The 16,154-nt window shown below is 43.9% G+C and overlaps 1 protein-coding gene across 6 annotated transcripts in view; it reads left to right on the top strand.

The window, feature by feature from the left end:
- The window catches only part of LOC115086924 (lutropin-choriogonadotropic hormone receptor-like), a 316,916-nt gene that overhangs the window by 65,440 nt on the left and 235,322 nt on the right, over positions 1–16,154 (top strand). For all 6 annotated transcript variants that reach the window (XR_003855369.1, XR_003855368.1, XM_029593400.1 and 3 more), the window contains exon 2: positions 14,130–14,201. Coding sequence is in view for 4 of the 6 variants with exons in the window: in XM_029593400.1 (XP_029449260.1) it covers positions 14,130–14,201 (72 nt within the window). In the remaining 2 variants the exon portion in view is untranslated. The remainder of the gene's footprint in view (positions 1–14,129; positions 14,202–16,154) is intronic.

The raw sequence follows: 16,154 nt of genomic DNA, 5'->3' as shown, positions 1-16,154 counted from the left end.
TTAGCTGCAGATGGCCCCCTAGAGAATTTATACTTTGTTCAGCTAGCTGTAAGTGCCCGCCCCAGAGAGCTTATGCTTTGATTTTACTTGCCATTCCTTGCCAAAGTGGCCTTGGATCAAAGAATTTGCTCTCTGGAGTGGGCACTTACAGCTAGCTGAACAAAGTGTAAGCTCTCTGGGATATAATTGTAGGCTTTTTCTTGAAGGTGGTCTGTTCTTCCGGGTCACAAAAATAATGTATATATCTGAGGCTGTTTTTCTTGCCACGGCCCCTCCTACTGGTGGTACCCCAGGGGTGAGCCTTTCTGTGTGTGTGGGGGGGGGGGAGGACGGGGACTTCTGCTTGTGACCCAGGCGTTGAGGTGTTTCCTTTGCAAGTGTTTATCTTTTTATCTGAAATGGTGTTGTGATGATGCTTCTCTGGGACAAAAGGAACAGGACCCAGAGCTGGGTGTTCAAAATAAAATAATTTACTGATTGTTTCAAAAATGCCATCAATGTCCAACTTGAATAAATAACTGAAAGTACAGCTGGATGCATCTCTTGCTCTGTGTATGTCCACTGACTCAGGTTCCTGGGTGATTCCTAACACTACTTCACTGAGTGTGTGAGAGGCCCAGTCTCTGGGGTAATCTTATCCTGTGCAGGGTCCCCTTAAGAAATAGTCAGTCCTTCCTGAGCCCACCAGTTGAACTGCAATAGTTCCCAGCCTGCACCTGTGTCCCAGGGGAAGATTCTTTGGAACGTCTTCAGTTCTGCTCCTCTTTTTCCTTTCTTGCTTTATTGGTCCTCTCAGAAGGAAAGGTCTTGACGGACAAAGATCGGGCACACTGCCCAATCTCCAAATGAGAGGAGGGGGGTGACAAAAATACCTCCCCTCAACAAAAAGAGAATGCTTTTACCAAAATGTCCAGAACCATCCGGGATGACACAGTCACTGCAGCTCTTCTCTGTTCTAGACAGGTACTGGCAGATCTTCAGTAGCCTTCTCCAGGAGCACCAGGCTGCAGACCCAGTAAAACAATTCACAAAGAAGTAAAACATCTTGAAAAAGGTCTCTTTCTCTAGATTAAGGTGTCCAGCCTGGCAGGGAGTGGACTGGAATGAGTAGACTCAAAAAAATATACTAAGACCTCACTATAAAACACACTCTAACAGAGCTCCTCTCTCTACAAAATCTCAACTCAACTGCCACGCCTCCTATGATCTTGATCCCTAACTATAAGAAAGGGCCACCCACTCAAGCAACTTCTGGAGGACGAGCTGAACTGTGAGATTCCTTCTAGCTGGTTTGTGAAACTCTAGGGACATCTAGTGGCCATCCCAGAGGGGGTTGCCACATAATCTCCAGTTAATCAGTATGCCAGATTTGGGAGGCACAGCGCTGATGTACTGTTCTGTTCAGCTGTAGGTGCCCACCTCAAGAGTTTACATTAGAAATTCATCTCCTGGTTCCAAGGTGGCGTAAACTCACATTTCTGGTGGTCAAAGTTATTGACCACCAGAGTTAAGTTTTACTCCTCTCACGCTGCATTGCTGGAGAATAGTGAATGCTTTTTTAAATATGGGATTTGCATGAACCTATGCTAATTTTAATGCTGGTTTTTACTCCTGCTTTAATGTACATTTTTTAGAAATTAAAACCCATGTTAAATACCAGAGTTAATTTACTGCAAAAAAAAAAAAATGCAAGCTGAAAGAGGAGTAAAACCTATGCCAATGTTAGCACACTTTATTATGCTGACTCCTTAGTTTTCTAGACAAAGTATATTTTGATCTTCCTTTGGGGGATTTCACAAACATTGTGCTTCTGAATACTTGTGAAAACCCATAAATGACTGAAGACATGGATTCACGCAAATTTTGAAAGAGTTGAAAGAATAGCCAGGGTACCACTGATTCCCTTTTCTTGTAAATTCCTGCAGTTACGGAACAAACTCCTGCAAGAGATTAAATTACTAAATGATCTGATGGGATTTAGAGGGCCTCTGAAAAAATGGCAGGTTTAAGGGGTTTTAAACTGGGATTAAATCAAGTTTCTGGTTTTTGCCTTAATCCTCTAAAGCTATTGTATATATTGAGGGATGGCTCTAATCTAGCTAAATGGTTCCCACAATAATCTGGGAAGCTTCTGCTTAAATTGTTAATAAGGGTGTGTATTGGGTACTACATGCTTTTAATGGTTGGTGTTGGTCTTTGCAGGGGCATTATGCTAGGTACTTCAGAGATCTGGGGCACAGGCCCATGGACAGTAACCCTGTGGGGTGCAGTCTTCCTATTACATTTAACGTTTAACATTCTAACATTCCCTTAACAGATATAATACCTTTTCTTTTCTACAAAAGTACTGCTAGGTACTTAAGACTCCCCACTCTACTATTTTAATAATTAAGCCCACCTTCCTCAAAAAGATCATATTAAAAAAAAAAAACCCCACAGAACAGAGTGTAACTGAGATCCTGCTCGCCTTATAATGTTTGTGCACCAACCCCACTGCAAAAACCAAGGGATACACCATTCTGGTTGACTCTCAGTAATGTGCTGCCAATTTCAAGTCAAGGGGCACTCACTAGCTCTGTTCCACTTGGTAGAGTGAGCCTTCATCCGTTTTCACAAGATTATTTAACTCTCCCCCATTTCTCTCTAGATAATAAAATAAATTGCACATAGAACATAAACAATACTGAAAATTACATTCCAGACACATTCAGACTTGGGAGTTTGAAAACTTTTACTGGATCAGCTTAAGAATTACATAAAAATATTGTACAAAAGGTTTTGAAACTACATAGATCTCCCCCCATCAAATGTCATATGAGAGAGACCTTTATATCTGAAAATGGAAACTGTATTGTCTCAGTAACTCAGGTACAATATTTTTTGGTAAGATTTACATAGATCCAATAAAAGCTATCACAGCCTGCCAAGAATACAGTTTAGCTCAGAAGCCAAATCTGCCATGCCAAAACACTAAATCTATCTACGAAAAGGCAACACCGCAATTACATCAGACCCTAGAAGGCCAATAATACACCTCCTATTGAAAAAAGGACAAGTCGGACTATTAAAGACCCTTACACAGAAACTACACATTAGCAGAACCCTCACCTCAGTCATACACGCAGAATGCAGAAAAACCTCCACCAAATACAAAATAAGGAACCTCAAATCAGAATTAGAAAAATGCACACAAAAACTAAACTGGAAATGCAAAGAAGCCAGACTCTGCAGTGCAACAGTAGAAAAATAAATATCACCAATCCCCAACACTGCTACCCCCTATCTCTAACCCTGTCCTTTTCAGATGCTGCAAATCCTAGGCCTAGACTAGGACCATAAGGTGATGCTTCCTCTCATCCCAGAACAGCCCCTCAACCCGCCTCCTAGCACCTCCCTGACTTCCCTCCATGCCTCCCCCCACTTACCGCACCTCCCCCTAACCCCCTCCCTCTGCCCACCATCCCCAGACCCCATTCTCTCTCCCACCACCCTCTTCCAACCATGCCACTGAACCCGAGCCCACCATCCCTGACAATCTTCCCAACTTCCCCACTCTTTCCCGCTTCCCGCACTCCTGCCTGTCATACTCTCTCTCTGCACAGCAACACAAGTATTAACAATGCTCCCATTTCCTCCCAGAGAGCAATGCCTTCTTCCTCCTTACCGGTGGGAGCTCTCTCTCCTTCAGGCTGGCAGGCCCAGTCGGAAACATGATGGCCACTGGAGTCAGGAGTAGAAGGCGGCAGTATTCAATTCTCCTACCCAACAGCGGCAGAGGCAGTGGTGGCATTATAAACCAGGAGGCAGCCACTGCAAATATTTTTTTTCTTTCCCAGATGTCTTCTCTGCAGGCTGCCTCTGATTCGCCCACAGCTCCGGGTCGTCCCCCCTGCACGCAGACTCGGAAACAGAATGCAGGAGAGGCGCGTGCAGCACTCTGCATGCATAATGTTATACCCTGCGCGCGCCTTGCCCTTGTTCTTTTTCTGAGTCTGCGCAGGAGGTGAGACCCAGAGCTTTAGGCGAATCAGAGGCAGCAAGAGAACATGTTTACTGCCTGCAGGGAGGAAGTCTGGGAAAGGAAAGAAAAATTAGCGGTGGCTGCCCTCGAAACTCCGGACACAGGCCCCGTGTGCCTGATGCTAACGACGCCCCTGGGTCTTTGTTTCTTTTATGTTGAAGAAAATTGTTTAATGTATTTTATTATTCTCCATCTTCAGCAAGATTTTTCTCTGGGAAGATAGATGAGAAATTAGAATGAATGAATAAATAAATATCATTTATGTGGATTCTGAAACATTAGAAGACGGTGTGGTCCAGATATTACAGTGCTTGCACTGCAGGGTGGTTTTTAGCGGGGGAAGTGGCCAGATGCCAGTGCCCTCTTGAGTCAGGGTGACCAGATTCCTTCTCAGGTCCCTTCTCTTTCATATTCCCTTCTGTCCCCAAATATATCCTCTCACACCACTCCTTGACAACCTTTACTGACAGTCAAGACAGAATCTCCAGGTACAGAACAAAAATCTCAGAGGCTGAATCTATCTGGCAGGCTGCAAGTAGTAAAATCTAGAAGTTATAACAGAAACACAAGCATTCATGTAGCTAGGTCTGACTGGCAGGCTATGCACTCGTCATGCTGACCAAGCTGGTGGTGGCGGCAAGGCCCGATTCAGAAAGGACACGGAAACCTAACAAGCTGGATGTACCAGTAACAGCCATGCTGGCTGTTTGGATTATTGCACTACCATGATGTAGTTGTTTTGTTTCATGTCATTTTTTGCTTGATTTAGTTTTTAAAATGGTTCATTAGAGTTTTTTCTTTTTTCCCTAATTTCGTGGTTAGTGTGCACTAACACAAAACTAAAAAAAATAATAAAATGTAGGTTTTTTCTTTCATTTTTTGGTTCCAACCAATGCACATCCCTACCTTGTAGCTGAAAATAAAAGGGTAGATGAGCTAGATGTTAAAAATGGGATTTTTCATGCTCAGCTACCCAAGAAGGTGAAGTACAATGAAGAAAGAAGGCAAAATTTGTCTTGCTAACCTACAGACAATCACAATCTATGGTTGACAGTTTATAGCTATGCCTGCAGAGAGACAGACTCTTTGTAAGCCTCTCAGTCATCTAATTATACCACTATAGCATGGTTATCTAGTAACTCGAGGTGATATTTTGGTGGTGGTCTAGGGTTTTGGGGCCAGTTTTACATGCACAGGCAGACATACGAACAGCACAGTACACACCAGTGAAGATTTGACGTGATTTGGAATGAGGAAAGGTACACAAAGATGAGATTTGAACAATGTATTCTCACCCTAGCTTGATGTACTCTCTACCTGGGTGTTATCAAGCTAGAGTGTGAGTACACTGTAGAAATCTCATCTTTGTGTACCTTTCCTCTTTCCAAATCATTTCAAATCTTCACTGATGTGTTCTGTGCAATTTGTTCATCTGCCTGTGCATGTAAAACTGGCCCCAAAGCTCTAGGCCACTACCAAAACTTCACCTCAAGTTACTAGATGACTCTCCGAAAGTGGTATAAATAGATGACTAACATCTCTCTCTCTCTCTCAAAAAAAGGTATAGTTATATTATGCTATTGCATACAACATTAAATCTCCTCATTTTCATAAACTTTCCCCCTTTGACAAAATTTTCAGAATTTGCATACATATCGTCTGATGCAAACAATTATACATGCGTTATAGCAGGCCTTAGAGCACTGTTAGCTAGCTAGAATTGAAATTCACTTTCTCTGTCCTTGTCACACTTAATTAAAAAGCAACTAACTATAGTCACTGTCAGGGTTGGGCACAGGATTCCAACCAGGGTTGGCTGGAGAGGAAAGGTAAAAAACCTTAGCTTCCAGGCCAATTGGCTTTAACAGGAGAACCAGATCCCCAGGTGCAAAGAGTGAATAGGGGGAGAGAACTCCTTTTCAAGGTTTCAACTTCCTAGTCCTATAGAGCACTGGATTTGCTTCACCAGGCTGGGGAAAAGGTTCTAAGTCCTGAGGAATGGAGACAGGACACACCTGCAAGGTCACTGAGAAGAGGTTACCTCAAAATATAAACACAGTCCACTCAACTTGTATTCCAAATAAGAAAAAAGTTTATTTAGAGAAGAACAAATAGTAAAGTTCAGCAGTTACAACAGCAGGTTCCAACCATAGTCCATACAGTTCTACAGCCAAGAAAAAATTCCTCTGCTCTCCAAAAATCTTCAAACATTTTTTATAATGCGCAGTTATTATGCACAGTAAATTAGACTCCAGTAACTCTAACCCTTCTCCCACTGGTACTCTGTGATCAGTCCAGGAAGCATCAGAAAAGAAAAGACAGTCTCTCTTGAAATTTCTCCAATTACACTATATTGAGCAGTCCAAATCCAGTCTCCCACTTTCCTCTGGTTCTGATTCATTCCTGTACCCCATGCATAGGGATCTTTATCTTCCACAGCAAGACTCCTGGGTGCCCAGGTCAGGAAAACCAGTTCCTTGCTGCCAATTCCTGTCTTCCAGTTTCTTCACTCAAATGCAGATCCCCCAGCTTCAAAACTCCCCAAAACACAGACTCCTCTACTGTCCTCATAGGAACACCAAATTCAGCTCTTTAACTCCATAACTCCTTATTAAGTCCTCCTCCCTGTGCCTCATGGGAGGCATATACACCCCATGTCTATCCCTTGGACCTCTTACTGCTAAAAGGTTTCCAATGTTAACCTATGTACTTAATTCAACTTATGGCGGAGCCTAAGCTGCTCTATGCAGATAACTAGGTGACCACTGCCCTTAGGCATTGGGGTTGTCTGAAGGCCAAGTAAAATGGGATGCTGGGAAGTCGGAAGTGTTTCTGGCAACCAGAAGGCTATCCACCCATTGTACAGAGAACCCTAAGTGTTTGGCTTGTCCTACCTATGCTCCAGCTTGTTCCAGATCCAGGACTAACTGCATTACAGCCCTGCTCCACTCCAGTGTTTTCCAGCTGTGGGACATGCTATATTGTAGACTTGCTCTACTCTGGCTTGCTCCATCTCCTGTTCTTGGCTCTACCCCAGCCACCTACTGTCACCCAGCCCTGTCAGAGCTTCTTCATAACATGAGTATGCAGCAGGAAACCTGCCAGTTTGCCAGGATCCTCATTTCTTCCCCAGCACACCCAGACTATAGCAGTATGGAAGATCCTTGCAAGTATAGGTGACCAGAGTGGTCTCAGTAAATCAGATCTTGTAGCAGAAAGTTGCCTAGCTGCAAGCAGAGAATGACACCCTGTGCCAGGCCCCAGCCCTACCAGCAGTGAAACCTTCCACCCTCTACTGAAGGATCATTTTAATAACAAACCCAGTGGCTTTCAAGGATTCTTAAACCAGTTTCCGCCTTTGCTTCTACCTGCACCTGCAGGAATTCCCCAGTGACATGGCAAAAATAGGACTGATATCTAGCCTGCTCACGGACAAGGCACTGAACTGGGCCTCCCTGTTGCTGAAGCACAATAGTCTCCTATTAGCAAATTGGGAGGTTTTCCTTCAGTCCTTCTTTGGGACTTTCAGTGACCCCCACTGGGTCCGCACTGCCTATGGCCCTGCAATGGTTGAAACAGCAATTGGTCACTGTCCTATATACAACCTGCTTCTGGCAATTAATGGCAGATACAGCTTGGAATGAGCCAGCACAAAAGTACCAGTTGAAGAGGGGAATAGCAGAAGAACTGAAAGCTGAGATGACCTGGCTTAACCTCACTCCCCCCAAAGGGATTAATATGTGTTCACTGACATCTTACCTGATTTCCATCTGAGCAAGAGACCACAGGAAAAGAGGAAGCAAAGAAGCAGTCCTGTCCCATCTCACCCAATGCCATGGAAACTTGCTCAACAGAATGCATGCAGATTGCTACAGAATGGCAACACCTCTCCACAGAAGAGGACAGATAGCATCAACAAACTTTATGTTTATAGCATGTAATGGGCATTATTCTACTTGCTCTCCTCAGAAACAAACAGTAGGAAATAAGCAGGCCCAAGACAGCATAGGGGAGCAGAGTGAATCCAAGCCAGGAAGATGTACTAAGCAACTTTCTTGTCTTGTAAATCACCTCAGATAAGAAACAGGACTCTGAGATGGTCCATCTTATGGCCCTCTGGAAGTTGCCCTCCATCTCCTTGCCACATCCCAAGAGTACCCAGCCAAGCGAGCCACAATTGATTCAGGCTCAGGTGCCAACTTTATGGTTATGAGCATAACAGAGATACTACAGATTCACAGTCAGTTTAAGGAAACTTCAGAGCTACTGGATACAATTCAAAGGTTTTTACTAAAGTCTGAACTAATTATTCAGGAGATTCTGATGCTAGAAATGCCCCTTGAGGTCCACCAGGAGCTCTTGATATTTGGGCTTATCAGTTCCCCGCACCTCCCTCTGGTCCTGGGTCTCCTTTGGTTGAAGACACATAATCCCCAAATTGGCTGGGCTGGAGGGCAGTGTTCTCCTCACCAACTGTCAATCTTCCTGGGGTGGACATTCACCCATCCTTAACCACCAACTCTAAACTAGTTCCCAGAAAGCATTGGAGATATCTGGCAATATCTGAGAAATGAAACACCAGTTGTTTACCATCCCATAGGGAATATTTATTTATTTATTTATTTAGCATTTTTATATACCGACTTTCCAATAACAGAATTACTGATCAATTCGGTTTACATTCTAACAATAACATTGACAAGTAAATGTCTTACAATGAACAGGTCGATATAACTTGGATAAGTATATATGGGGTTAATAACATAAGTAAAAGGTACATTGCCTAATGTAGGCATAAGTATGACTGTCTCATTGATTTCATACCAGATGTCAAAATCCCTTCCTGCTGCATCTGTATAATATCAAAACCAGAGCTGGTGGTCCTTCAAGAATACCTTCAGGAAAATCTCTAAAAGGGTTTTATCCATCAATCTGCTTCAATGGTGAGGCCCCAGTCCTGTTTGTGCAGAAAAAGATGGAATTGTCTGCCTATGCATAGATTACAGGGCTATGATTCACATTACAGATTATTGTATGTTTAAAAGTCAGTTCATTTTACATTTTTATTTAATGTGATATTTGTAAATTGATTACAACAGTGATGCAGAAAGGTGTCTTCAGACTGGAGGAGGACATGAAATGTCATCTTTTATCAGGTCTGGGAATTTTATACTATATATATGCTGACAAAATTCAACTAGTGCTGCCAATTGATAACTCTCTGGAAAAAAACATTAGAAGTAGCAAATTTGTATTTAAACATAATTAAGCAATTATTAACACAGATGGAACTAATAATAAATATAAATAAAACCAAATACATTCATCTTTAGAGGAAACAATCCAAAATAGTTCAAACACCAATCACACTGAAAAACAATGTAAAAATAGAAATAGCAGACACGGTACGGAATCTGGGTGTGATAGTAGATAGGGAACTTAGTGTGGCCATTGCTAAGCATCTGGCCTCCTAGGTCCCCTACACTGCTTACCAAACAGACCTTGCCACATGAGCATCTCTTTTTCTACTAGGACTTTTAGTTAATTTCAGAACTTGCAGCCTGCCAGACAGATTCAGTTGCTAGTTTGATTCTACCATCCCAGTATTATGGGGCGGATTTTCAGAGCCCTGCTCGCGTAAATCCGCCCAAAACCGGGCGGATTTAGGCGAGCAGGGCCCTGCGCGCCGGGAAGCCTATTTTACATAGGCCTCCCGGCGCGCGCAGAGCCCCGGGACTCGCGTAAGTCCCGGGGTTCTCGGAGGGGGGCGTGTCGGGGGCGTGTCGGGGGCGGGCCCGGTCGTCGCGGCGTTCCGGGGGCGTGTCGGCAGCGTTTTGGGGGCGGGTACGGGGCGTGGCTACGGCCCGGGGGCGTGACCGCGCCCTCCGTACCCGCCCCCAGGTCGCGGCCCGGCGCGCAGCAGGCCCGCTGGCGCGCGGGGATTTACGTCTCCCTCCGGGAGGCGTAAATCCCCCGACAAAGGTAAGGGGGGGGTGTAGACAGGGCCGGGCGGGTGGGTTAGGTAGGGGAAGGGAGGGGAAGGTGAGGGGAGGGCAAAGGAAAGTTCCCTCTAAGGCCGCTCCGATTTCGGAGCGGCCTTGGAGGGAACGGGGGGAGGCAGCGCGGCTCGGCGCGCGCAGGCTATACAAAATCGATAGCCTTGCGCGCGCCGATCCAGGATTTTAGCCGATACGCGCGACTACGCGCGTATCTACTAAAATCCAGCGTACTTTTGTTTGCGCCTGGAGCGCAAACAAAAGTAGGCTGTTCGCGCTTGTCTGAAAATCTACCCCTATGTGAATAGCTGTCATTGCCTCTAAGCTTTCCAGGTTCCTTACATAGCCTGCCAGACACACGTGGCTATGTAAGTGCCTATGGGGTAGATTTTCAGACGAGCGCGAACAGCCTACTTTTGTTTGCGCTCCAGGCGCAAACAAAAGTACACTGGATTTTAGTAGATACGCGCGGAGCCGCGCGTATCCACTAAAATCCTGGATCGGCGCGCGCAAGGCTATCGATTTTGTATAGCCTGCGCGCGCCGAGCCGCGCTACCTCCCCCCGTTCCCTCCAAGGCCGCTCCGAAATCGGAGCGGCCTTGGAGGGAACTTTCCTTTGCCCTCCCCTCACCTTCCCCTCCCTTCCCCTACCTAACCCACCCGCCCGGCCCTGTCTACACCCCCCCCTTACCTTTGTCGGGGGATTTACGCCTCCCGGAGGGAGACGTAAATCCCCGCGCGCCAGCGGGCCTGCTGCGCGCCGGGCCGCGACCTGGGGGCGGGTACGGAGGGCGCGGTCACGCCCCCGGGCCGTAGCCACGCCCCATACCCGCCCCCAAAACGCTGCCGACACGCCCCCGGAACGCCGCGACGACCGGGCCCGCCCCCCGACACGCCCCCGACACGCCCCCCTCCGAGAACCCCGGGACTTACGCGAGTCCCGGGGCTCTGCGCGCGCCGGGAGGCCTATGTAAAATAGGCTTCCCGGCGCGCAGGGCCCTGCTCGCCTAAATCCGCCCGGTTTTGGGCGGATTTAGGCGAGCAGGGCTCTGAAAATCTACCCCTATATTTCTAGTTATTTCAGGTCTTACAGCCTGCCAGACAGACCCGTTGCTAGACACTTCTACTAATGCAGTCTGTCAAACAGGCCACATGGATGCCTGAATTACCGCAAAGGTGGAAAATATAAATATTATTTTAATGTATGAACAAATTAAGAAAAGAGCCTGTGTGTGTATCTTAGTCTATGAGAGCCCATGTCTCTGTGTGCTTATGAGGGAGCCTGGCAGACAGGGCTTTGCAGACAGAGCACATTGTCTTTACGCAGTGCACTTTCCCTGTTCTGGGCACCAGCCGATGATCACAGTCAGACACGATAGTGTGACCGAAATGACCAACCAACCAACATAAGTCTCATATATATATATATATATATATAGATAGATAGATAGAGAGATAGATAGATAAATAGATAGACAGAAAGATGGATATAGTTATATATATATATATATAAATATATATAATAAAAACTTTTTTAAATATATCCAAAGCAAGAAACCTGTGAGGGAGTCGGTTGGACCATTAAATGACAGAGGGGTTAAAGGGGCTCTTAGGGAAGATAAGGCCATTGCAGAAAGACTAAATGAATTCTTTGCCTCCGTGTTTACAAATGAGGATGTTGGGGAGATACCAGTTCCGGAGATGGTTTTCAGGGGTGATGAGTCAGACGAACTGAACGAAATCACTGTGAACCTCGAAGATGTAGTAGGCCAGATTGACAAACTAAAGAGTAGCAAATCACCTGGACCGGATGGTATGCATCCTAGGGTTCTGAAGGAACTCAAAAATGAAATTTCTGATCTATTAGTTAAAATTTGTAACCTATCATTAAAATCATCCATTGTACCTGAAGACTGGAGGGTGGCCAATGTAACCCCAATATTTAAAAAAGGCTCCAGGGGCGATCCAGGTAACTATAGACCAGTGAGCCTGACTTCAGTGCCGGGAAAAATAGTGGAAACTATTCTCAAGAACAAAATTGTAATGCATATAGAAAGACATGATTTAATGGAACATAGTCTACATGGATTTACCCAAGGGAAGTCTTGCCTAACAAATCTGCTTCATTTTTTTGAAAGGGTTAATAAACATGTGGATAAAGGTGAACCGGTAGATGTAGTGTATTTGGATTTTCAGAAGGCGTTTGACAAAGTCCCTCATGAGAGGCTTCTACGTAAACTAAAAAGTCATGGGATAGGAGGCGATGTCCTTTCGTGGATTACAAGCTGGTTAAAAGACAGGAAACAGAGAGTAGGATTAAATGGTCAATTTTCTCAGTGGAAAAGGGTAAACAGTGGAGTGCCTTAGGGATCTGTACTTGGACCGGTGCTTTTCAATATATATATATAAATGATCTGGAAAGGAATACGACGAGTGAGGTTATCAAATTTGAAGATGATACAAAATTATTTAGAGTAGTTAAATCACAAGCAGACTGTGATACTTTGCAGGAGGACCTTGCAAGACTTGAAGATTGGGCATCCAAATGGCAGATGAAATTTAATGTGGACAAGTGCAAGGTGTTACATATAGGGAAAAATAACCGTTGCTGTAGTTACACGATGTTAGGTTCCATATTAGGAGCTACCACCCAGGAAAAAGATCTAGGCATCATAGTGGATAATACTTTAAAATCGTCAGCTCAGTGTGCTGCAGCACTCAAAAACTAAAATAGAATGTTAGGAATTATTAGGAAGGGAATGGTTAATAGAACGGTAAATGTCATAATGCCTCTATATCGCTCCATGGTGAGACCACACCTTGAATACTGTGTACAATTCTGGTCGCTGCATCTCAAAAAAGATATAGTTGCGATGGAGAAGGTACAGAGAAGGGCAACCAAAATGATAAAGGGGATGGAACAGCTTCCCTATGAGGATAGGCTGAAGAGATTAGGGCTGTTCAACTTGGAGAAGAGACGGCTAAGGGGGGATATGATAGAGGTCTTTAAGATCATGAGAGGTCTTGAACGAGTAGATGTGACTCGGTTATTTTCACTTTCGAATAATAGAAGGACTAGGGGGCATTCCATGAAGTTAGCAAGTAGCACATTTAAGACTAATCGGAGAAAATTCTTTTTCACTCAACGCACAATAAAGCTCTGGAATTTGTTGTCAGAGGAGGTGGTTAGTGCAGTTAGTGTAGCTGGGTTCAAAAAAGGTTTGGATAAGTTCTTGGAGGAGAAGTCCATTAATGGCTATTAATCAATTTTACTTAGGGAATAGCCACTACTATTAATTGCATCAGTAGCATGGGATCTTCTTAGTGTTTGGGTAATTGCCAGGTTCTTGTGGCCTGGTTTTGGCCTCTGTTGGAAACAGGATGCTGGGCTTGATGGACCCTTGGTCTGACCCAGCATGGCAATTTCTTATGTTCTTATTTAAATATCTATATAGAGAGAGAGATCCTCGCATTTCATCCTTGCACTGGGCATGTCTATTTCAGGTAAAAAAAAGTGTAGCATCCAAAGAAATTCACAGAATTAATCAATAGATGAAATATATACACTGTCTAAATCTGAAAGATTAAATTATAGATAATGAAGGGACAATCATAAGGATGGAGTGATAAATTCATAAAACACAAAAGGTTCATATACTCCTATGTGTAATCATATTGTCCCAAATTTTTACATTTTTCTTTATTGCATACATAGTCCATAAAGTGCAGCAGTACAAAAAAAGTGTTGTGTACAAAACTAAATTAAAAAAATAAATTTCAACCCTGTCAATTAAAAAATGCAAGAATGTGCTTCCTAACAAGTCTCTGGCTAGAGCTGATACATCGCTGAAATGGATAGGACACAAACACACATTTTGCCTGACTAATTTAGGTTTGATTTTTAGCTGAAAATAAGCTTAATTCAGCCTGCTAAACTTTGGCTCTGTACCTTTCCAAAAACTAACCCCTTGTTGGACAATATAATTATATTAGACTTTACTTTTTATGAAACAGCCTTCCAGTGACTACCATGAGGCAGGACAACAAACGTACTTATCTTCAAACACAAATATAGGACAGCCATAATAATGTTTTCCTCTTTTCTTTTCCAGATTATTTACACAATTCCCTGTAAAGGTTCTCCCATCATATGCTTTTGAAGGACTTAGCGATGTCTCAATAATGTAAGTTGGCAGCAGATTTCATTGACTTTCAATGTTTTTTCACCAAAATAATAGTACTTTTCACAATAAGAGTTTGGTTGTCACACTAGGAGAATATGGAGAGATGTCAGTTGTATTTTGGGAATGTCTCTATACCAAATGTAATAAAAAGCAGCCTCTATTAATTTATGATGGTAGATAGATTATGTTAATCCTGAGGAGTACAATATGAGGTGTAGGAGAGAAAATTTAACAGGAGTTTGCATTACTAAATAACTCCACCCCTATTTCTCATAATTTCCAAGTGGGATCCTATTAGTTGTTTACGAACAGCCCAATACAGAAAAGTTTGTGGGAGAACGGGTGCTCCATGTTGAGTGCCCACTCTCCCCCTGCACGCCCAACCACCTCTCCTAGCCACACAATCCTATATTTAAATGAGGGGGTCACGCTAAAAGGAGGCGCTAGGGACAATTACGCGCCCCTAGCACCTACTTGACCCAGGAGAGGGGGCTCTGTCAGCAGGCTCAGGAAACTGACGCTCAATTTTACGAGCATCGGTTTTCCAAACCCGCTGACAGCAATCAGTTAGGAAAATGGATGCTGGTAAAATTGAGTGTCCGTTCTTCTAATTGGACCGGCTGGCACATTTTCTTTTTTTACATTTTTTTTTTTTTTTTTTTTACATTTTTGGTTTCTCCATCTTAATATCGCTAGGATATTAAATCAGAAGGTGTACAGAAAAGAAAGAATTAATTTATGAGCATAAAATGTGCACATTTTACTTTCTGAATCCCGGGTGACTGACTAATAGCCTCATTAACATGAATTTGCATGTGATGAGTGCTATTAGTTTTCAGGGGGTTTGGCCACACATTTTCAAGGCTCTAAACCCCTTACAATATAAGGGGTAATAGACACCTGTTGAAAACATGAGGCCAAACCGTGTTAAACAGTGCGCACGGCCGAGCGCAATTTACAGAATCGGCCCGATTGAGTTGATCTTTGCATCTACAGTGCAGCAATTTTTTAAAGAATTTTAAGTACCCACTGTAAAATCACCATAAAATCACCACCCAGTTTGGTACTGATTGGCACTCTTTGTAGTCTCAGTACAGAGGCAACAGATCGCACAGGTATGGAGAATGGTCGCCAGAGCAGAGATGAGGCACATTGCAAGGGCAGCGTGGGAAAACATGCACTGTTACTTCCTCCCTGTACCTAATTTGTAGATAAATAGAAGAGTTCTGTTTCTGGTGTTGTCATAGTAATGTGACACGTAACAGAGTAGATGTCAACCGATAAGGACAATTTGGCTCACACAGTCTGTCTGGTTACCTCTGCCTACACTGCTTTAGCTAAGAAGAATATCTCCCAGCTGTCAGCCAAATAAACTTGACAGCTTTAGGAAATTGTTCTGTCTCCTTTTTGTCCTTATCTGGGAAGTGTAGTTATCGGTTTACTGCCCTTACTAATATACCTACTACCTCTACCTGCTTATTTCTGAAAATGTACCAAAGTCCTGCCATTGCTACATATAGGTGAACTTGCCTTCTCTTCTTAGGAGCTGGACATAGCAGTACCACTACTTTGTGTATCAGCTATGCTGCTCATCACCAGAGCACAGTGATAGAACGCTGAGCAAAGCTAGGTGAGCAGGATATGGGAAAAGTCCATGTGACCAGCCAGACTGGCCCACCAGAGCATGCCTGAATGCCTGATAGGTCAATTTGCCCCATTTCTAATCTTACCACTGCCCCATCTATCAAGCCCAAGCATGCTTTTGAAATAGTTTTAGTTACTACTATACCTGCTGGCAAACTATTCTGGAATCCTCTCAATAAAGATGTGTAACCCCACCAACCAGGCTCATTAAATGTGTAGAAGATCTGTCCCTATATCTCTCTAATTTATTTTGTGTTCAGCAATTTGGATCATGCAGATGGAGAAGTGGACCCATTTAGAAAGAGTGAG

This window comes from Rhinatrema bivittatum, chromosome 3, assembly GCF_901001135.1.
Source record: "Rhinatrema bivittatum chromosome 3, aRhiBiv1.1, whole genome shotgun sequence".
NCBI classification, from domain to species: domain Eukaryota; kingdom Metazoa; phylum Chordata; class Amphibia; order Gymnophiona; family Rhinatrematidae; genus Rhinatrema; species Rhinatrema bivittatum.
The sequence above is the reverse complement of the archived record's forward strand: the minus strand, read 5'-3'. Positions and strand labels throughout refer to the sequence as shown.